This window comes from Hyposmocoma kahamanoa, unplaced genomic scaffold (genome assembly GCF_003589595.1).
Source record: "Hyposmocoma kahamanoa isolate Upper Pololo Valley unplaced genomic scaffold, ASM358959v1 88, whole genome shotgun sequence".
Classification (NCBI taxonomy): domain Eukaryota; kingdom Metazoa; phylum Arthropoda; class Insecta; order Lepidoptera; family Cosmopterigidae; genus Hyposmocoma; species Hyposmocoma kahamanoa.
Genome location: NW_020654466.1, coordinates 19,173,627 through 19,196,253, shown reverse-complemented (window position 1 = coordinate 19,196,253; position 22,627 = coordinate 19,173,627). Strand labels below are relative to the sequence as shown.

Below are 22,627 nucleotides of genomic sequence, written 5' to 3'. Positions count from 1 at the left end.
AAGAACATGTACCGATTATGTTGTAATGGTATTTTACCTGACTGTGACTTCTTCTCAAGTCAACTACGATAGTGGTCCTCACGTGTGGCTGGTCGGGTGTGAGACATCGCCTGGAGCCTCGTGATTTGCCACTAGCCAACGTAGGAGCTGGTGTGAGGGGTCTGGAGTCCGTCTCTGTGTATCTAGAATTATGTGTTTTAATTTTAATTGCAAAATAATATAAATGTACAGAGTAAGAGTATAAAAATGTCGATGACAAAATTTGCGCACGTTCTGTAACTTTAAACACCCTTTGATGACTTTTAAGAGTGTGCAAAAATATTTTTATTGTCACATAATCTTATTTTAAACTTTATTCAATTTATTAACTGCTTTAATTTTGGCACTGACTTCATAGGCTTTTTGTATCGCAGCTTACGTCAGAGTATTTTCTAGCAAGTCATAAAATATGATTGAAATAAAATGAAAATACCACAGGGCATTACATCAAGAGAGATTGAGAGTTCATTCTAAATTGGTAATAATATATATGCTTAAAGTGTCTTTCCATTTCCATTTAACTTTAATAAAGTCCATTAAGTAACTGTCTCCGTGGCGGAACGGTTACCAAGACCACGCAGAAGTCCCGGGCTCGATTCCCGGGCTGAGTGCTGTCGTGAGTTTAGGGGTAATTTGTGATTAATAGTAATAATAATATGGTTTATTTTCTCAACACAAGGAAATAAATATACACTTATTTTATAACAGACTAACAATTTTAAATGTTGTATCCCTTGTGAGAGCCTGGAGATAGTACTGGGCAACTAAACCTGTATTACAGTTCACCAGGCCCTCACACTCTCAGAGTAGTGTTAAGTCAATAATCTTAAGAGAAACCAATATACTGTTGAGCAATAAACATTGTAAATACTATCTAATTATGCTAAAAGTACGTGTTAATGTGTGTAAGTTGAGTGTACGTCGATGCGCGAACGCGAGCGTGTATATGTATGCAAGTGTGAGAGCGCGAATGAGAATTAAATGAGAACAGCAATAAGATTTTCAGTTCTTCTATCTATTATCTTCAATCCAGTTTCTGCAACCAATTCTAAATTATATATTGACATGTGTATGTCCATGACACCTGCGACTCAGGCTTTGAGAGTGTGCGTATTATTACTATTATTATTACCTCCTAAACATGTCTTCAGTGACGATATCATGAGGTGTACGTATTTTCTCCTGACCATTTGGCAATTTAGAAAGATCCTCGAAGAAACCACATAAATTTTTGCCATCGTTCTGAAAATTACACGCAATTAGAAGCTTACCACTTAATTTTTATTACTTCATGCGAGGTAATTTGTTTTGTTACGCCAGTGTAGATTTTAGACGATTATGTGCTGTGAAAATGTTGCGTTAAACTCTAACAACGCTTCGTAATGGTATGTTTTTGTACATTCTATTCTAGTATTACCCATTACTTCTATTTACTCATAAACAGGACTGCGAATTGGCAATTTAATAGAGAATGTTCTGCGGAATAAATAAAGCAAGAAATTCTATTTCCAATTTATGAATTTTTATACACAATTATACTTTTGTTCTTAATAATAATAAATAAATATTAGACAACACCACATACGTTCTCCCAAGTAAGTATTTAAAGCATTTGTGTTATGGAAATCGTAAACAACGACAGTACCACAAACACCCAGAACCGAGACAATATAGAAAAGTTAGTCTGTACATTGACCCGGCCGGGGATCATACCCGGAACCTCAGAGATGGCAACATCATGTAAGCTGGTATGCAAGCCATGGAGGTAGGATCGTACTGTATTTATTTATTTATTTATTTATTTATAAAGGTATACCAACAGCATAAATATAGTTTTGTACAAAAAGTTTATGGTAAGAGGAATTGTTCTTATACATATGCCTATTACTGGTACACACAACTTTGTAGGATTTAATTTGTTCATAACTATAAATGGGTATACATGTTAATTGAACTTACTATAAATTATATAAAAAACAAAACATCGTTACTTTCTTTAAAACAAAACAAAAATAAACATCAAAAAACTTTAAACACATACAGATTAACGAATATGGTGTTACAAATTAAAATGCGGCTTTGAAGTACTGTCAGCTATTCTTGCTTTAAACATTTTTAGGGGGTCGTTGAAAATATCCAGCTCTGGTTGTTCTGCAGACAAACGGTTGTAATGGGAAGACATTCTTGAAAGTGGATGATGGAAACCTAAATTAGTTCGGCATGGGGAAACATTAAAAAGTTTAGATAAACGAGATCTTGGATATTTGTATGGTACTGAGAGCTTTACGTTTTCAAGTATAGCAGAGCATGATATTTCACCATTTACTAATTTATGTAGAAAAGACAAGTCGGCTATAACGCGTCGATTTCGTAATGTAGACATTTTAAAAAATTCCATTCTTTGGTCATAAGGACGTCTATGCGATATGTTGGGTGAAATAAAAGCTATATGCCTTGTAAAGGCACGTTGAACGTTTTCTATGCGTTGAGACGGGTCAGCGTACATTGGATTCCACACTGTGGAGGCAAATTCAAGTTGAGAGCGAACTAGACTGTTGTAAAGTATGAGTTTCGTATTGAGTTGATTGAAATTTCGTGTGTTTCGTTTAATAAATCCCAACGTTCTTGCTGCCTTATTAATAATTTTATCAATATGTACATTAAATTTAAGTTTATTGTCTATGGTGACTCCTAAATCACGAACTTCATTGACCTTAGTCAATAGTTCACCATTCAACCGATATGAAGATGCGACTGGTTTTAATTTTTTCGTGAACGATATGTATTGACATTTACTAGGATTGAGGACCATGTCATTGGATAAACACCATTGTGTTATTTTATTTAGGTCGTTTTGGAGAATCATAACGTCGGTTGGGTCGTAGATTGGTTTGTAAATTTTAAAGTCATCTGCGAAAAGTGAGATTTTACTATGCTTTACATGTGAGACTATGTCGTTAATAAAAATTAGAAATAGAAGGGGACCTAAATGAGAACCTTGAGGAATGCCACTTTTAGCGTGGTAGATTTGAGATTGAGATCCATTGACAACAACGATTTGTGGTCTATTATTAAGGTAAGATTTAAACCAGTTTAATAAAACATTTCCAAAGCCATACGCTTTTAGTTTCGATAGTAAGATGAGATGATTTACTTTGTCAAACGCCCTAGACATATCTGTATAAACAACATCAATTTGTGATCCCCTGTCGAGCTCAGTAGCTATTTCAGATATAAAGGAAACTAAATTACTATCTACAGACCGACCTCTTCTAAAACCATGCTGAAAATCGGATAGCGAGGAATTGATGTGACTGTATACCACAGGGTATATAAGCTTCTCGAATAACTTTGCAAAACAAGATAAGATAGAAATGGGTCTATAATTTTTAACATACTGTAAGAATAAAAAAGAAATGGTCTCTTACCCAAGCATCCTTAACTCGTTTCATATGCACTCTGACTTCGGTATCGGCAGGATGGTTGCAGAGGACTGAACAGTTATTTGAGAAGGGATTGTATAATCCTGCATAGGGTCGTAACATAAACGGCGCAGGCGTCACTTCGCATCGCAGTTCTACATTTTGCTGGAAGATTAAAATATATACTTACGTACGTAATACAAATGCACCATATAGTTTGTATTTGAAATTCAATACAATTGCGGCGGAACAGAATGGAAGCGAAGTTTTGTAACGATAATTTACGAACTTTATGGTCAAATATGTAACGTACAAACTAGATACTCGCTTATGCTCGGGCATTCCGTAGAAGATTTTGACTCGTATCCGGTTTATACGTTACACAATTGACCATAAAGTCCATTATAGTATGTAAATTATCGTTACAAAAATTCGCTTCCGTTCCGTTCCACCCCAATATAAATTAAGTGTAACAAATTAGATTTATAACCATCACCAAATTTACATATCTGATCCTTCGAGTCGGATTTTATCATTTGTTTATTTGTACAATGTTATGTTTTATTGCTTCCTAATCTTGTGGAAAGATAATGCTAAGGTAATTCCTATTGCAAACCAATAATTAATAAATGGACTAATGAAGTACATACCTCCTGTACAATTTTGCGCTTTCCTTGGGTGTTGGTTTTGGAGACACTGGCTAACAAACCAGTGTTACTCGTCAGCCCCATGTCTTCGTCAAATTGTTTTGAACGTTTGTTAGACAGTTTATCGACCAATCAATCACTTGGTAACGAGAAAACGAATATAAAAACGATTTTTACCAAAAGCAAAAGCTGTTCAATGTACTTTTCTAAGTGCTTGACAGCTTTTTCATATTCTGAGAACTGTAAAAAAACACAAAATGTGATGGAATGATAGAAGTCATCTTGATTGAGCAACCAAGTCAGAAAGTCCCAAGGAGTGTGTATGATGAAAACGAGATTCTTTTTTAACAATGTTCTTTATTTTTAATCCCCAACCATAGATTTAGTCCTCAACAATCATCGAGTATGTAACCAAAAATGAAGACGAAATAAGGGTCATCCATCGCTGGCAACTCATCACTCAAATGGTACTGATATCACTTTTAAATATCAACTGTCGTTTGCGCTGAAACCACAAATTAGAAAGCTGAAATAGTACAGCGCCAACAACTGACCTGTCTGTACGTCTTCGTATATTCCAAAAATATTCTGTATTTATTGTAATAAATGGGGGCTGTTTCATTAGGGGGGTGTGTGAAAAACAGCAAAACATCTAATTACAAAACAAACGGAATCACATTTCATCGGCAATTATGTAATTTTTCAATTTTCGTCCATTATAGGAAAGTTCAAGTTAAACTGGTCGATTTAATGATTTCGGGCTGGCCAATCGGAGCGCAGTTGTGACCTTAATGATATGGCAGAATAGTTTTCAAACAAACTAGATGACATTTCGTCTCTATTTCTGGTTATGTACTCGACGTCACCAATCGTCCACTACATTGATTTTTATTATTCGATACCTTTCAAAGAATACACTCAAAGAAAACACTCACTTGAAATTTTTTCACATATATTATTCAAAAAAATTTACACAAAGCACTAAGACATCCATTTAACCTTATTGTCTAAGTAAATGAAGTTATACCAACACGCAACTTCTTAATTAAGATATAATTTGTCTCTAAAAATAATACTCATTTCATTTCTCTTTATTAAAATATCAGAAAGAAACTGGCATTACCAAAATAACACCTACAAAGCGAAAATGTAAAACGTTAAAATCTACAATACTCTATTAACTTTTAATTTCTCAACTCTACATGGGTCTATTTTGTAACAAGATTTTTTACAATTACAGTGCAAGAATTCAATGTGTCCGTTGGGTGAAAAATGACAACTCTTAAAATTTACAAGATTTTTCAAAGTTTTAAACCACATATACCAATAGTAATTTAATAATTACTTTAACGCATTGTTTAATTTCAACAGCTTCACAATTACAGTAAATAACATTTTACTTTGCAGTAAGTGTATATTGTTAAAGATTTTGATCATTTCAACTGACAATGAGATGAATGATGATTTTAAGTTACAATTTGATAGAAATACTTAGATATCTTTCGAGCTGAGGGCAACGTCCATTTTATATACAACCTATCAATGGTGATTCAAAAAGAATCATCCGATTTTTTAACCCTTACAATACTATTGTTAATAATTATTGATGGAGAAATGCCTTACCAGAGTAAGGCATTTGTGAAGATACTACAATTATTGAAAATTATATTATAGTATTTAATTTGTACATAACAACTTTTTATGATAGCACAGAATTTTACAAGTTTAGATTAAAGCTAGAGCTAATTTGTCGATTAAGTTTAATGTTTGATACTAACTGGTTTTGTGAAATGGTACTTCAAAATCAGGTAATAAATTTTATACTAAATTTACAATCAAAATAGTAATGCGATTGTATTGTAAATGGGTTAGGTGAACTAAATGGAGCATTAAAATTTTCCTATCAAAACGAGAGGTCGATACCAAACCGCGCGTTATCGCTTGCTGAAGTTAATATATTATGATTTCCATTGTGTGCTTAACTAATTTAGCAAATGAACCCCGAATAAAATTACCTAATCAACACCAAAATATAGCTAGCTTGTAACCTTCGTTTATAAAAATAAAAGATAGTAATTTTATGACTCAAATGAAGTGTTACATGGAACTAATAAGCAATTGCTATAAATAATTTTATGTATTATATTTTCAAGGCCTGGCAATTCCCATTAATATTGCCAATTATTATTTGCAGATTATGCAAGTTATTGCATTCAATGAATATCAACAGTAAAGGCAACATATCAATTATCAACAAAGATAGTAATCTCATAACGTAATTGATATGTTAGGCTAATTACTTTTATAATACCTATTGCATGTTCTGATGCTCTTCTGCTATAACAAATGTATTGCTGAAACTTACAAGTTACTTAACATCTTTACGAGTATAACTATCTATCTGAAATAAGTTATTTGATAAAATATATAATTTACGGAAAAGGATAATATATAATATTTGATTTTATACAGTAGAATGTCCAACTCTTTCTAGGGATTAGTTACATAAAAGGCAAGTAGATTAGAAAGGCAAGTCAGTCCCTACTATCTTAAGATTAATATTAATTAAATACCTTTATTATGTCATGAATATAAATCAAAGTTTATAGTGTCTTAGTTAAGTGAACCATTCGTAAAAATGTCAACCAGCACCGTTAGTTAACTGTCTCATCATAAAATTATAATTATAAACAATAATTTTAAATTACAAGTTTGTATTTAAAACATGTGACCCATTTCCTCAAATTTCGACGAATAAAATTTTTAATTATGACTAGTAGATAAGAAATTAATTTGAGCATGGAAAATAAGCGTACAACTACAAGACCATGCAACTATAAAAATATTATAAAAACTTAGTTATTTAAGTTATAAATATAAATTACAGATATCGTATCGTCACACAATAATATTATGAAAAAGTTGTAATTCTACGTTCTCCACTTTAAAAATATCTGGCGAACACTTTATAATTTTTTTAGGTATTTTACAACCATTTCGGTCAAAGTTTAGGTTCAGGAGTCGCGGCACCGTTAGCACATTGCACTTCACAAACACGTCATTCCACAAGCACGACAGAGTCGTCGGGCGGGGCGCGTCGGGCCGCGGGGGACAACTACGGGCGCGAAGCCCGCGCTGCCTCTTCCAGTGCGCGGACCTTCAACTCGCGCTCACGCTGTTGTCGCAGGAACTCTTCGTGATGCGCTGGGTGTAAAAATCCTCGCTCACGCTCCAACAACAGCTGTCGTTGAAACTGTTCATGTGCGGCAGCTTGATGCGCTAACTGTTCTGCATAAGGCCTACCCAATAGATCCGGATGGGGCAAAGGCCGATATGGTGCACTAGCTCCCAGCCCCAGTCCCAAGGCTTCTTGTTGCGCTTGCGCTGCAGCTTGTTGTCCGGGATGCAAGTGCAAGTGTGTATGCGAGTGAGCATGAGTATGCGCGTGCGTGTGCGCATGATATTCAGGGTTTATGCCTGCCATCTGTAACCGCACCATAGGGTCAGCTGCAAGCGCGAGTCTTTCGGCCGCTTCAAGCTGAGCGGCTGCTACGCCTGGGTGGGGATGGTGTGGATGATGAGGACCTGCGCCGGACACTGGTACGTTAGGTGGCTGGCCGGGAGCCGAAGCTGGTGGAATGCCGAGCCTCTCCAATCGTTCGCGTTCCAGTTGTGATGATAGTGGCCCATGACCAGGAGGATACAATCCGAATTGTACAGGTATTGCACCTTGTGGCGGTGGGGGCGGCATTCCGTACCTTCTATGCATTTCCAACCAATGCGGGTCGAGAGCTCGAGGACCAACGTTATTTTTAAGCAATTCCTCTTTTAATCTGTCGTTCAGTTCTCGTTCTCGTAGTTCCCTTATCTCTCTGTCACGTTTTTCTCTTTCTAAGTGTTCAAGTTCGAGTCGTTCCCTAGCTCCAGCTGCGCCGTACATTGAACTCAGTTGATACTGTAGCATCGGATCCATACAGTGCCGAGGTAGATTACCTGGACTGAAGCCAGCATGAGGTCTAGCGTACTCCGAGAGCTGCCGTAGTGCAGGCGTATCAGGGTAGCCTGGTGGCCGTGGAAATCGGTCATAAGGAGAAGTTATTGTTTCAATAGCTCCTCTCGATGGTGGTTTTGTTTCTGGTTTTTCTGGTGTTGAAATTTTTCTGTGGGCTTGTTGTGCTATCTTTTCTCTTTCCTCTCTATCTCTCTCAGCTTGTTTTCTCAAACGTTCTTCCCGTTTGCGAGCAAGTTTTGATTCAGGCACTGGTTTGAAGATGAGATCAGTTCTCGTACACGAGTTGTAATCCCCGCGATTCCAGTGCCGTAAGAAAATAGCAGATTGTGATCTGTGACACTCACTGTCTTCAATTTTCGGTTCAGGACTTGGTCCATGAGGTATGTGCGCTGGGCTCGGTATTTCTTCTTCTTCTGGCTGTGATTGCGTTTCAAGTTTTAACTCAGGATTTTCATCAGGTATTGGTCTTTGTGGCGCTCGCAAGTGCGGATGGCCATGTGGTATTTGATGTGGTGATCCAGATCTTTGATGACTTTGTTGCAATCCAGCCGCGGCTTGCGCATGTAATCGCAAACTTTCGATAGAACTCGGTCCCGGACCAGGCGGTAGTCCCAAGCCCATTGGATGACCCATTGAAGGAGGCTGGATCATAAGATGACTTGGATTACCAGGAAGCATTTTTGGATGATGCCGTAAAAGCATAGAATCTGCAGGTGATAACCGCTCTGGATGGTGGGCTAGGTGATGCGAGTGATGATGAGTATGATTATTGGTTACATTGACTGACGATGAAGTCGTTTGGGACACACTTGCTGATAGATGATGAGGAGAACTTGAATGAGAACTCGTTTTCTGTTGGGTGTTTATCTTGTGCTGGATAGACTGAGATGAGCTACTAGAAGTCGAGTGGGAAATAGATAGCGTATGATTCGTTCCGCCACCGGCGTGATTAGGTTGCTTCTCTGTACTTGTATGTACTGCACTATGATGACTCGTCGAGTGGTGGTGTGTCATAGTGGTTTCGTGCAATTGGTGTCTTTCAGTTGTAGCATTCGGATTTCTTGGATCTTCCGAACTTTCAGATATTTCTCTAAGAGATCTAGTAGTGACAGAAGAACTGGTACTGTGGTGAGAGCTGAGCATGGTTGTCGATTCAATTGTAGATGGTTTCACTGGGTCGTGCCTTCCAGGTGTGCTTGATCCCGGATGCATGGGTGGTATGGGATGTGGCTGTGGTAATGGACCATATGGATATGGATAAGGCATTGAATAGCCTGGATGAGGATGTGGATAATAAGGGTGCATTGCATGAGCTGCAGCTGCAGCTGAAAGCTGAAATATTGAGGGATGCAACAACGGATGATGAGGATGGTGAAGAGGAGAGGCAAATGGATGTGGAGGCGGATGTCCATGTTGTTGACCAGGCAGAGGTCCCGACAAAGAAACGGGTATGGAGAGTGGCGTCGGATTCATCAGATTCAGAGCCGAATGAGACACAGGGGTATTAGGCTGCACAGGTGAAGCTGATATTTGTCTTGGTTGTGACGGGCTGTTTAGATGCCTTGTGAAAGGAGAAGTAGTTGCTGACGGATGTGATCCATGTCCTGGTGTACTGCTTGGTTGACTTTTAATTGGAGTAGGAGTATGTGGACTCTTCACTGGTGGAGCTGTACATGTAGTATCTGCACCACTGACTTGACTCGTAGACACAGGAGGGAGATGGGGCTGGTGAATAAAATCAGGCTCTTTCTTAATACTATCTATTCTTGGTCCGAGGAATGCACTTGATATATTTGAGTTTTCATTTGTTGGTTGACTGGGAGGTCTGCTATTATTTTCAACACTTGACATTGATTCTCTGTCTCTTTCAGAGCTTAAATGCTGTGCTATTGCACTACCAATAGGATATCCTTGTACTTTCACTTCTTTGAGAGATTGTAGAGGGTCAGATGAATTCTGAGTGGAGAGGTTAGCTGGCATGCTATCTGGAACTTCTTGTTTGATTTTCAGGTCTTGTGGCATAGATGGATCATTTTGATTAGATGGTGGTGGAATCAAACTACTGCCCGGTAGACCATGTGTTGGTGGTACTTGTTGTATCAACGGTGGTAATGAACCAGGCTTTTCTAGACCTGGGTGACCAGGGTGTCCATATAGTGAAGTAGGCATAAATCCATAGGGTCCAACTGCAGATCCACCTCCTACAGATATTAAGGGCCCTGGTGGTAGAAGCCCTGCAATTGAAGGTTGACTGAGTGGCGGAGGGGGCATGGTTTGTCCTGAGCCTGTGGTACTAGGCGCTTCTGTCGCTCTAACACCGAGATTTTCAGGGCGTATTGGTGATGGGAAAATAGGTGGTCTCAGACCACCATTCTGACCATCTAATTTAGGCAGTGGCTGAGATTTTAAGTCTGTAGGTTGTGTTTGTTTGTCTTCAGAGTCAGCTTCCTTTTCTTGCGAGTTAGCGGGAGAAATAGGTTCTGTTGCTGTTGCCGAAGAATGTTCCATGGGCGGTGGTGACAAACCACGTGTATTTGTTGGAGATGGACTGATCCTCTGCAGTGTGTCTAACCGTGGAGCATTAGGAGAATCAACTTTACTACCTGTAGATATTGTAGCTGTAAAGATTTCTGGTGTATTTTGATTCTTCATATCGCTGGCTTCATCTCTAGGCTCTAATTTAATAACAGTTTTCAAAGGGTTTATCAATGGGTTATGTTTATTAGGATCACCAGCAAAATTAATGTTAGGTGGATACGAAAACGGTGGCATTCCCCCTGGAAAATCTTTTGCACTTCTTATGATAGAATTATCCTTTGTAATATTCATAGGATTGAATATATTATTTGGCACACCCTCAATTTTAATGCTGTGTTTTATCCCTGGATTGTAGATGTGACTGTCTTTGACAAAGAAGTTAGTGTTTTCTAAATTAAGCGGCTTTGATGAATTAATGGGATGTCCAGGGAAATTGTGTGATAGAGGGTCTTTCAAAAATTCATTCTTTTGCATATTTAAGGTTTGCTCCTCGGTGTCTATTTCTTCTTTTATTTTGATTTTCTCTATGTTTTCAGTGGACATAGGTGTAACTTTTGGAATAATAAGTTCTGTTTTTGGGAATATTGCATTTTGAATTGTGTGTGGTCTAGGCTCAATATTATCTGTACTTTTAGGAGTGACTGTTTCTGCTTTCAAATCTAGAACACCTCTATCATCTTTTTCACTTGCAACTTTGAAAACTGGAGCGATGGTATCCTTTTCAGCTTTGGTACTAGACTCGGGATTGCATTCTGTTTTTACATGTGACTCTATAAGTTTAGGTGGCTGTTCCAGTTCAGGTTCTTTGATTTGTTCACTGTTCTCTTTATCAGTCTTATTAAAGCTGAAATCACAAACTTCTGGCTCAGGTTCAGCAGTTTCAGTTTCGTCCATTGCAGAAAAACTATCGTTTGTTAGACTCTCTGCAGGGCTGTCAGGAGGTTCCACAGGCTTTTTCTTCTTCAATTGGACATCACCATCCATAATGCCATCATTCTTAGAATCGTCCGGAAGTCGTTTCTTTACCTTTGACACATCAACTTTGCCATTTGTAACTTTCTTTTTAGCATCTTTTCCACCAGGGGATGAGAGAACTTTATCTGCAATATTATTGTTTGTACTTTGTGCATTTGGTTTGCTAGGCTTTGCTTTCAATTTTGAGTCATTATCACTTTCATCTTGTCCTTTTTTACCATTAGGTGTGGTTTGTTCTTTAGACTTATTTCTAGTTCTCATTCTGCTGGGAGAATCTTCAGGATTGTCACCTGTCCTACCAGTGTCTGCTTTAGCAAGATCACCTGCGTCTCTGGAGTCGCTATCCTCTTCAGAATTTTCATCTTCAGTAACAGAACTCATTTCTCCAGCCTCTTTAAGATTTGGTGGTCTAGAACCGTTAGTTTCAGGCACTGTTGGAGTAGCTTCAGGAGTCTGTTCTTTAGGTGTGCCCGCGCGCGAATTTCTCGTATTACGAACACGCCGCAATGATGTTTGTCGTCTTCTTCTATGTGGCCTGTTACTACTAGCACCAGGTGTCTTTTTCCACAAGTAGTAGAACTCTACTAATTCCGAAGTGTCTTTGTGGGGTAATAAATCTTTTTTTATTTTAAAAAAATTCTTACCAAATTGACGAATACCTTTAACAAATCGTTTAATCTCTTCCTCAGACCACTTTTTTTCTATTCCTTTTGGAACGGGGCACTTGACTAGGGCTTGTAGGGCGCGACCAGGGTCGTAGCCTGAATCGTGAAGGACGTCAAGAGCGTTAATAGTAGTATCGTCGCGACTCGCAGCAACACAACCGTCGTCAGGTGAGCCTCCGTCGCACATGCCAGCAAACGCAGCCATAGAGCGCGCGGCGCGCAAGTACATTACCAGGTCGCGGTCAGTCGCTTGAGCGGGTAACCAACGTAGTTCTTCACCACCAGGGCAAGATTCATCTGGTCCAAGCGGACCATTCAATCGCATATCAGGCAACAACGCATAAATATCTTTATCTTTCACGGGTTGGCTCGGTGTTCCCACTTGAACCTCCCCTTGGTTCTGGGCCATGATTCGGGTGCAAAAGATTATTTACACTGGACTGGACCACCTTGTCACACTCACATATCACGAAACATCCTCAGTTCACATATTGTGCACTCAACACCGAGAAAACGTCTCGAAGTCTCTTTTTAGATGTATCTTTGATGGTCCGTGAAGCATTAAGTATGCCAATATACATAATTATTACCCCTAATGGCCACCATTACACGATGCACTGTGCTTCATTTTATGATGTTTTATGGTACACTGGCATTGTTATTACTAAGTTCACTTTACTTTATCTTGAAAACAAGCATCTTGACTCAATATTTACGCATATTTTACTAATATTTCAATAAATGCTATCTACATGCTATCCTTTTGTTTAGCTTCGCCTTTCTTTGGATTGCACCATAGACGAACTCGGTTCTATCAAAATGGCTGCCACGAGAGGACACTTTCTTGATTAAATCCATTTTATGCAGTTTTAACAATCAATTACATTAGAAAGTTAGAATAACAATACAATTTACTACACGAGAAATATAAATTTGTTACTAAATAATAAAATAATACACAAAATCTTTTCATATAATTTTTATTTACTTATTTTGTCAATCTAATAACGAAGACATTTGTTTACAAAACATTTACGTAAATGAAAAATGAATATTCTTTATTCGTCCCGTATTCTCCCATTTTCTTTCGTATAATTTTATTTCTTTCTCCATCCTCCATGATAATTTTCCACGCTGACACCGGTCAAAAGTTTGTTATTGAACGAAAACGACGCCTAACTTTGTTTTACTAAACGATTTTATTTATTTCCCGCTAAATAAAACTTCCTACAACGTTTCTAAAAGAAAGAAAATAACATGAGCTCTCAAATTATATTTTTGTAATGTCATTAAAATATATATATAACCGTCATTGTGAATAAAAACCGCCGAAGTATTTTAATAACCGGCAATCTGTCTCACTACCGCTACACATGTCTCTCAACCCTGACATTGGCAAAATCGTCGCGCAAAACGACGGAGCCATAGACATAAAAGTTGAAGTTGAAGTATATTTAGAGCATTTATTTTTATTTTGTCGCATAGTTGTGTAGAATAGCTTTCCAAAAATTTAAATAATTAAAAATATTCTTTCGAAATGTCTGGGGAAGAGTCGGATGATGAGCCATTATCTATTTTGGCGGCTGCTAAGAAGGAGAATCCTGAGAAATTTCTTATCGATTTTGTGCCAGACACGACTGAAATTGAGATTGTATCTGGACCTAAGTCTAAGAAGAGAAAAGTGAAGCAATATCCATTAAAGAAACTGCCTATAACCTTCACACTGGGTCCGAAACTTAAGGACCAGTCCGCATTGGTCGTCCAGCGTCCATCAGATGTGTGGTTGTATCTAAAAGATTTGAATCCTTTCGGCCCATACAGCTGTTTGTTGTGCTCCGAATGGTTTGTTAGTCGCGGGAAGTTGATAATCCACTATGTACTAAATCATAAAAAAGATTTCTGTGGAGTATGCAGGTGAGTAAGGTAACTAATGGAAATTGCACCAAAAACAAAGGCGATAAGTTCAGTTTTGTTATTTGTAATACTGGAAAAAGTCAAAACCAAATTATGCCAAGTTGAAAAAGCTTTGTATCTACTCAACACTTAATTAGTAGGCAGGTAGCATTGACTTACAATTATATGGACGTCGGGTCCGCGCTAAAAAGTGTCCGAACTTATAGGGCGTTAAAATCGTATACAGAGCGTCATTCACGCTCTAGTCTTTGTTTGTTCAACTGACAGCGAAGCAAGCAAAATTAGACAGTACTGCGATGACATTACAATTTGAATTCAACGTTTTAGCTTTTTCATATTCCTTTAAATGTCACTACATTTAAATAGGTTGACTTGGGACATTTTATTCGTGGTTTTTGTATTAGACCCGTAGTCCATTTATTTGTAAGTCAATGGCAGGTTGTCATAATATTAACTTGCCAGGTGTTGTTGGGGGTGATTTATTGAATTAGTACATTTTGTTATATAAAATTATATTTTGTACCTTGCTAAATAATTTGTACTATCTTAAATAGTATATTAGGCAATAATAATATTCAGAATGCTATAAATTAATTCTTCTGGTAATCCCATAATTTCTGAAAGACCTCTTATAGAAATTATGGGACCTTTATTTGTAGCACCTATAACATAAAAAACAACTATGATCTCACAATTGAACTCATAAAGGAAAAACACTCCTAATAAAATATTTATTTTATTTATTTATTTAGTAATTTATTTCAGGCCATATGATCCATAAAATAAGATTTGTGCTCGATTAACCCCATCTATTGACGACAAGAAGGAATTTAATCATTCAACATGGTTTCGTATTGAATTTAACAGATTGTGCTGTACTGAGCGTTGAGATAATGTAGCAAAATTTTATTTTTTTATACCAGTTAATGCAGTCACTGCTACTATTCCATACTTATACATTGATTTGAAAGGGGTTAAGAAAGATTTAAGAAATGCTCAGTTTTTTGTATGTCTTTGGTGCTTGAGCCTATTTATATAAAATATGTATTTGATAACTTCCAGGTATTTTGTGCCAGACAGAGAAGCGTGGCAAGCACACTTAAAATTTCATACGCCATGGCCTTGTTCTCAATGTGGTCAAAATTTCTCAACTGAGACAGAACTTCGTCAACATTTTAGCAATGCTCATAATCTAGTTCATTGTCGATTATGCCACTTCAGAGTGCCTGCCGATCAGTATGACACACATTTGTTCCAAAAACACAATGTATCAAATGTTACATATAAAAATGAAGAAGTATTTTGGGGAATTGAAAATGAAGGCATAAAAATTTTCCGTTGCCTTCTCTGTTCTAAATCAGATAATCTGAGGTCAGAATTCTTCAACCACTATATGGGTATCCACCATTTTACTTTAAAATGTTTTGCTAGTATAATTTCTGGGAATGATCCTCCATTTTCAGTCTCTGGAGTTGAAGTTAGTCAACAGTTTCTCGAAAGCTTAAAAGAACAAAGAAAATATGGCTATGTAGACCTGGATAAATCTATGATAAATGAAACTCAGGAGCAAAATAAACGAGACCTTGATTTACTGAATGCAACCGAAATTAAACAAGAGAATTTGAGTGATGGTGAAGGTGAAAAAAGTTCCACTGATGATAAGAAAGGAGATAAGTCTGATGACTGTTATGATGCAAGCTGTGAGTATGATAGAGATGGAAATAAACTTGACCCAAATGAAGTCAAGAGGCAATTAGACATAATCAGAGCTTACAAGGGCGATGAAGACTTTGATGTTACACTAATGGAAATGATAATTCCAGAGCAATGCTATTTTGAGTATATAAATGGAATGACAACTGATATGAAAGCAAAAATAATGCCCGAGAACTCATATATTCACTATGACAAGGCATCTGATGTTGCTAAAGAAATGCATTGTTCACTTTGCGATGCGAAGCAAAACACGCTTCAAGATTTTTCAACGCATATGCAGAAAGTGCATTGTGTAAAATTTGTCCCAGTATTTTGCTGTAGAGTTTGTGCAACTACTTTTGATAATCAACATGAGCTGGACACTCATACTTCAGAGGAATTAGGTGAATTTGAGGATTTATGGATTTGTCAATTTTGTGACAAAGAATTTGACAATAGAGAAGCAACCAGGCGTCATATGACTGATCATTGGGAGACTGTAGAGTACGATAACTGTTTTAGTCCTCATTTGGGCTTTAAATGTAGATACTGTCCAACTTTGTTTTGGAATGAGGATCACAGAGAAAACCATCAGATAAGGGTACATTTTCAGAAGCATAAAGAACAGTATTATAAATGTGAATGTTCAGAATTGTATAGTGATAAGGTATGATTTATTAAAGTATTTTAATTAACTTAGTTGAAAAAAATATTCTAAAATTGATCGTTCACCCCTTCTTATGTGACAAATATAAAAACGGTTTTTACTCTTTTTAGATATGGTTTATTCACCATTACCTAGAAAAACATCAGCAGAACTCCAGAGACTTATACCTTCTAAAATGCTATCTATGCTGTATTGTGTTACGATCTGTTGAAGAGATGAGAAGTCATTTTGGCATTGAACACCCTGAAGCAAGGAAGATTTTCTGTTCTTTAGATGGATGTAAATACAGGCCACTGAGTCATAAGAAGTCCTTCCAGTTACATTTGAGGGTATGAATTTTGTAGTATATATTTGAATATAAATATGAATTTTGTAGTAGCACTGACAGATATAGAGATAGATAAAACGATGGACTTTTTTTATGCTCGCAAGTGAAGCGCCAAGAACAAGTCGAACGCCTGGTTGTAAGCGACACATGCACCTATCACATAACTTTAAATTTGAGGGGCACTGCCACACTGTGCCTGTTTCACCTCGAGACATGAGTTCCATAATGTGTGCTTGTTATTTCACCAATTTCACCCTTTAAAACCGGAACGCGGTAATGCTCACATTACTGCTTCACGGCAGGAATATGTAGGCATGGTGGCAGTACTTCCCTGGACGAAATCTTTCACAAGTCGCTAGAGCTACTGAAATGGAGATAAAGTGATGTACCCACCAATGACTGGCGTAAAAATTACAAATAAATTAGATGTCATACATTTCTAAATATAGAGTTGAATTCTTTTGCACCATGGTGATGTCACTAATAACAATTTTCACTTTTTCTAGGCTCAACATACAACTCTAAACACCAATCGTACCTGCAGCTGTACAGTATGCGGCCGAGAATTTCCCAACGCACGATCTCGCACTGCTCACGTGGCGAAAGTTCATGGCACTGGCAAGTACCGCTGCAAGATCTGTGGTGACATGCTGCTGTCTATGGATGAGAGGTGAAATTTTTTTTTAATGCAATAGAATTAAAAATAATGTAAAGGTCAAATACAAATGAGTTGCCTGTGTCTCATTTTAGCAAATTCAACATATGTTAGGTTTTATCTTCTGCAGTTATATTAGAGGGTATAGTAGGAAATTGTTGTTTTGAAATTCTGACCAATCTGAAATTAAACAAAGTATTTTTAGTGTAAAATTTTGATTAGAAACTTTAATAATAATAATTAGCCAGACAATCACACCAATTACCTGATATCAAACTAAGGCACTTCCTCTATACCCTTCCTCTATAACTCAATATCCAGACCAGAACCAAATTAGAAAATTTAATTTCCATCCTACTTGGAATCGAAATTGGGACCTTCTCTTTCAGCGCCCACAGTGTAAACAGTTGGATCACCGAGGTTGTGAATTAAAAACTTAAGGTTTCCAACTTTTATACTTTCGGGGTTATTAACATGTTTTTGTTTTGATCAATTGTCTTCACTTTGAAATAAAACGTAGATACTGCTTGAATTCGTGTATTTTTAATATGTGTTTGGGTGTGGCACTAATCTCCATAATATATATTGACCCATTTGCGTCAAATTGATAAAATAAAAGAAACTAGAAAAATAGGTATCACACGAATCCGAACTACAAAAGGCAACACGCAGAAGAATGCACTGTACTAACGTATTGGTGATGGAAGTTTGTGACCATTACTGTGACACAGTATCTAAAAAAGAAACACCATCACAAAATTGTTGGTAACTGTTTTGTGGTTCAACGGTTGAGTAATCCACCATAGATTCTTTTGATCTGGTAGCAGCTAATTGCTATTGTGAGGAATAGTGATGACAATGGCAAGACTCAGCAGAAAAACCGATCTTCACCGCTGCTTTTACGCGACAACGTCAAAGCACATTCTGCCAAACAAATCCCCATCGTTATAGGAGTTGCAGATTTAAGCTCTTCTTCACCCTCCATAATCAACTGACTTGGCCCCTACCGACAGCAATTTTTTCCTAAATGATCAACAAGGATAACATTTTGTTTCTCATGAAGCAGTCGAAAATTAGTTGGAACGCTTTGTGGGTCCCGCAAGGGCGTAAATGGGCATCCAATAACATATTGATAGCATGTGATTTTTTTAAATTCTATAAATAAAGGAAATTTCATATCTCATTATTTCTAGTCATTTAACTGCTTGAAATTAAGCCAATCTATTTATTTTAACGAGTTCAGCCATTCTGTAGAAGTCGTACCTGATGTCATTCCAATCTTTTACATACTTCAGTATCTCGGAACAGTGGAAATAATAATTATGTATGGCATTTCAGGAAATTACTCATCCCATTACTTATTACTTATTTCTCCCATTTCAGGAAACTCCATTACCTGATCGCTCACCCTGGGCACCACCCATATGAATGCTCTGAGTGTGGAAAATCGTTCCAATACAAATCTTCGTTATACATACATAAACAACAACATTTGCCTAACAAACAGACCTACACATGTAGCTACTGCCAGAAAGTTTTTGCAGTATGTCATTTTTAATTATTTTTTAGTTTTTGATATTCCTGTATCATTTTATATTGAGAAGTCAGATTACAACTGAAGTTTAGAACTTTATCTTTTGTCTCAATAATTGTTTTTTTTTTACAGAAAAAAGATTCCTACCGCGAACACGTCCAGATCCATGAAGGCCCGCGTCATGCTTGCTCTTACTGCCCTATGCGTTTCGTCCAACGTTCTAACATGTTACGTCACGAGCGGCGTCATACTGGTGAACGACCCTATGCGTGTCCACAATGCCCAAGGACATTTGCTGATAAGGGAGCTTGTACTTCTCACATCAGGTAATTATTTATAATCGTGTTCATCTAGTTAATATAAAATAAAGGCAAAGGGTATAAAATCGAACCTTGTAGAACACTTTTTTATTTCAAGTTCATATAACGTTACTCCATTATTATTTGCTTTTCAACTTTTAAACTCGAGTATAAAGAAGCAAAACGTAATGACTTAATAGCAATAGATTTTACCAGCTCACTCTAAGCGTATCACACATCGTAGTTATGACATAAAAAACTTAATCCAAAGCTTAGGTTACATCATATTATTATTATTATATTATAAATAAAAAATAAATGTCTCATTCATCATTATCATCATTTCAGTCGAAAGATGTCCACTGCTGCTGGACAGTGACCTCCTTCAAAGATCGCTACTACTGAAGTGTCATGTTATACTTACGTAATTTAAGAGTAAATTATTTCCTTACAGGACGCACACAAGGACTACTCCCTATGCTTGTGTGTACTGCGGTCAGACTTTTGTTCAAAAGTCTAAATTAACATATCATATTAGAAAACATACGGGAGAAAGTAAGTTGAAAATGTTTAGAGAAACGACTACTTTGTCGGTATAACTATGGCGGCATGCATATCACTGTTAAATAGTACGAGGGAGTCACCACATTTATCGACTACGTAATAGCATTGAGCCGGTCAGAAAAAAAATTACGTACCTGTAATAAGTGCGAAAAAGACTCACGTTGTGCAAAAGCGAAATGTGCAACACATAGTTTTAGACAAAGCTTTTTTTTTTGACGGGGGGGAAATCTTTGTGGATACCCCTGAGCCCAGGGAGACTCAGGGGTTATGTGGGGACTCCCTCCAGGCTGGAGGGCCTACCCCACTAAAACCTCCCCGGGTTTCCCTCTCGCCGGTTGAGTCTGCGCCGTGGGATCAGTGAACATTCACCACGACGCCGCCCGGCCGCCCTAGCTTACGCCAGGGCTCCCGCGAGCTTCTTCTGACCTGCTCAAGCCGATTACACGTTAGTGTGGTTATCCCTCGAGATAAAGTTTCTAGGAGTTAGCTAACTGCTAGTTAGTTAACTGCCGTTCTGATTTTAGCCACACACATTTAACTGAATAACTTTTTTCCAGATTTGGAGACATGTACAGTTTGTTCAAAGATGTTCACGAGTGCGTGTTCATTGCGTGAGCATATGAAGATCCATGAAACCAAGATTCTTACTGTGAAGTGCCCTCTATGTGGTAAAATTCCTGTACCTTCATCTTTTTTAACTTCATTCGAATTTAATGGACGACTGAGCTGGTTTTCGTTCATATTACTCCTGTTATATATTTTCCATTGAAAGACGTTTATGTAGTAATTCATAGAGACGTCATTAAATAGAGATATATACTAATTAGCAGGGACAGCTCGACAGAGTAAGGATAATCGAGGATGTTAAGATATTGTATCCTAAAAATAAGTACCGGAAATTAGTACGTTACTTTTAGAAGTGTGGTCAATTAAAAAACATATTTGCATGAGAAATAATATTTTTATCGTATAATATATTCTATGCTTTTGCAGTATATGTTTCAATAAATGTTTCAATGCATATTTTTTTACCTTACAGAACGCAAATACCAAGACGAGCGGAACATGCTGCGCCATATGCGCACATCGCACACACGCGGCCAGTACCACTGTCCGCTTTGCAACAAAATTCTCAGTAGCACTTCCGGCCTTCGCATTCACGTTTTGACACACAGTGCGACCAGTGTTTTCAAGGTACGTATGTCATTCGTGTCGATTGTGTCATTTCTTTGCCTTACTTCCAAAAATACCTTGCTGCTACCTAAACTCGTACAATGTTAAACCTTAGGGGATGGAAAAAAATTATTAACCGACAACATACATCGAAACGGACACTGGTCCAAGTCTATACGGTGGCCGCCATTAAGGAAATAATAATAATCACACGTTACAATTAAAACAATGGTGAATTAGAGGCATATGAAGCAGTTATAACAGCCAAACGAGATTGCCGAGATTCAAAATAAGCACTCGCTAGCCAAGTCGTTATTTCAGACACTAAACAAATATTGCTACGACATTGGGACGTTCAGATTTAAACTTTGATCAAACAATTCATCATCAATGAAAAACGTAATCACTTTTTTAGATCTTCCTTGATACCGCTATAAAAATCAATAAACCTATTTCGAATTCTGTTACAGTGTAAACTCTGCAAGAAAACCTACGCTGTTCAACGTTCCATGCTCAAGCATATGCGCAAGAGGCATAATCTAAAAAATGTCAACATCAGAGAATTCTACACTGCTTTGGATCCTAGGGAATGTCAACTTAATTTGGACGAGGAAGTTATCACCAAGATATTTGGACCTCGAAAGAATAAAAACGCTCCTGGTAAAAACTTCATATTTGCAAAAGCTTTCAATAACAAGAATACAAAGACAGCCAAAGGCAAAAAAGAAAAAAATCAAGAAAAAGTCCAGGAAAGTGATGAGGATAGTCAAGAAGAGAATGATAGATTAAAAGATGATGGTACAAGCAATGATGAACAAGAACTCGAACCTACAGATTTTGTTACGGTCAAAATCGAACCTTTTGATGAAGATGAAAATAATGCATAGGGCTCTAAAATGATACGAATTTGCTATTGTATGTCTATCTTGTCACTTTATAATTGTTAATGTATATTAAGTACTTAGTAAGATGCAATGATATTATACTTCGTAAGATGTTTCTTCTGAATGATTGAAATTTGTAATGTATCTTTAATAAAGTTAGTATTAGATTCTTATTGGTTGTTTTTACACAAAGACTGACCGGTTACATTTTAAAACTTGCCACATTGCCAAGTTTCAAGGACCTGATGGTATGAACCTTGTATGAACAATGATGTTAAAAGTCTAAAAAATTGTCTAAAAGAACTACACTCGTTAGCATTTGCATGCAATCGGTGCGTTTGTCTTTCGGTTGCAAAAAATAAACAGATCTCAAAATATAATTATGTAGCTCTAGTGATTTGTACCATTAACGTAATCAATTTTTAGTGTTTGTTTCGTTGTTTCGTTAAAACGGCCCATTTACTACCTGCATGGCAGTCCGTCAAGCAGATAGGTGACTGCTCGCACACTAATAATAACGCATAAGGCCTATGTTTGGAGTTTCGTAAAACTCATTGCAGGATTACAGGATGTGTTGCACGCTGCGGATACATTCATAATTCTGCATCAAGCAGCG

General features: G+C 37.2%; 3 protein-coding genes across 4 annotated transcripts in view; 1 reads left to right on the top strand and 2 right to left on the bottom strand.

Annotated features, from left to right (window-relative positions):
* Window positions 1-4,254, bottom strand: part of LOC113235746 — a 29,138-nt gene extending 24,884 nt beyond the window's left edge. The window contains exons 1-4 of one of the 2 annotated variants that reach the window (XM_026471633.1): window positions 4,112-4,254; window positions 3,468-3,626; window positions 1,172-1,281; window positions 38-182 (exon numbers count right to left, since the gene is read on the bottom strand). In XM_026471633.1, coding sequence (XP_026327418.1) covers window positions 38-182; window positions 1,172-1,281; window positions 3,468-3,626; window positions 4,112-4,192 — 495 coding nt within the window. In that variant the 5' untranslated portion in view covers window positions 4,193-4,254. The remainder of the gene's footprint in view (window positions 1-37; window positions 183-1,171; window positions 1,282-3,467; window positions 3,627-4,111) is intronic. The other variant, XM_026471634.1, reaches the window with a different exon arrangement.
* Window positions 4,255-5,097: 843 nt separating this feature from the next.
* LOC113235576 (arginine-glutamic acid dipeptide repeats protein) lies at window positions 5,098-12,950 on the bottom strand. Its single transcript, XM_026471319.1, has one exon. The coding sequence runs from the start codon at window positions 12,705-12,707 to the stop codon at window positions 7,224-7,226; it is 5,484 nt and encodes a 1,827-aa protein (XP_026327104.1). The 5' UTR covers window positions 12,708-12,950; the 3' UTR covers window positions 5,098-7,223.
* Window positions 12,951-13,835: 885 nt separating this feature from the next.
* On the top strand, window positions 13,836-22,014 carry LOC113235966 (gastrula zinc finger protein xFG20-1-like). The gene is made up of 10 exons (XM_026471889.1): window positions 13,836-14,212; window positions 15,275-16,574; window positions 16,685-16,903; window positions 17,409-17,572; window positions 18,941-19,100; window positions 19,224-19,417; window positions 19,845-19,945; window positions 20,512-20,622; window positions 20,994-21,148; window positions 21,598-22,014. Exons 1-10 carry the CDS (start codon window positions 13,836-13,838, stop codon window positions 22,012-22,014), a joined length of 3,198 nt encoding a protein of 1,065 aa, XP_026327674.1.
* Window positions 22,015-22,627: the final 613 nt, after the last annotated feature.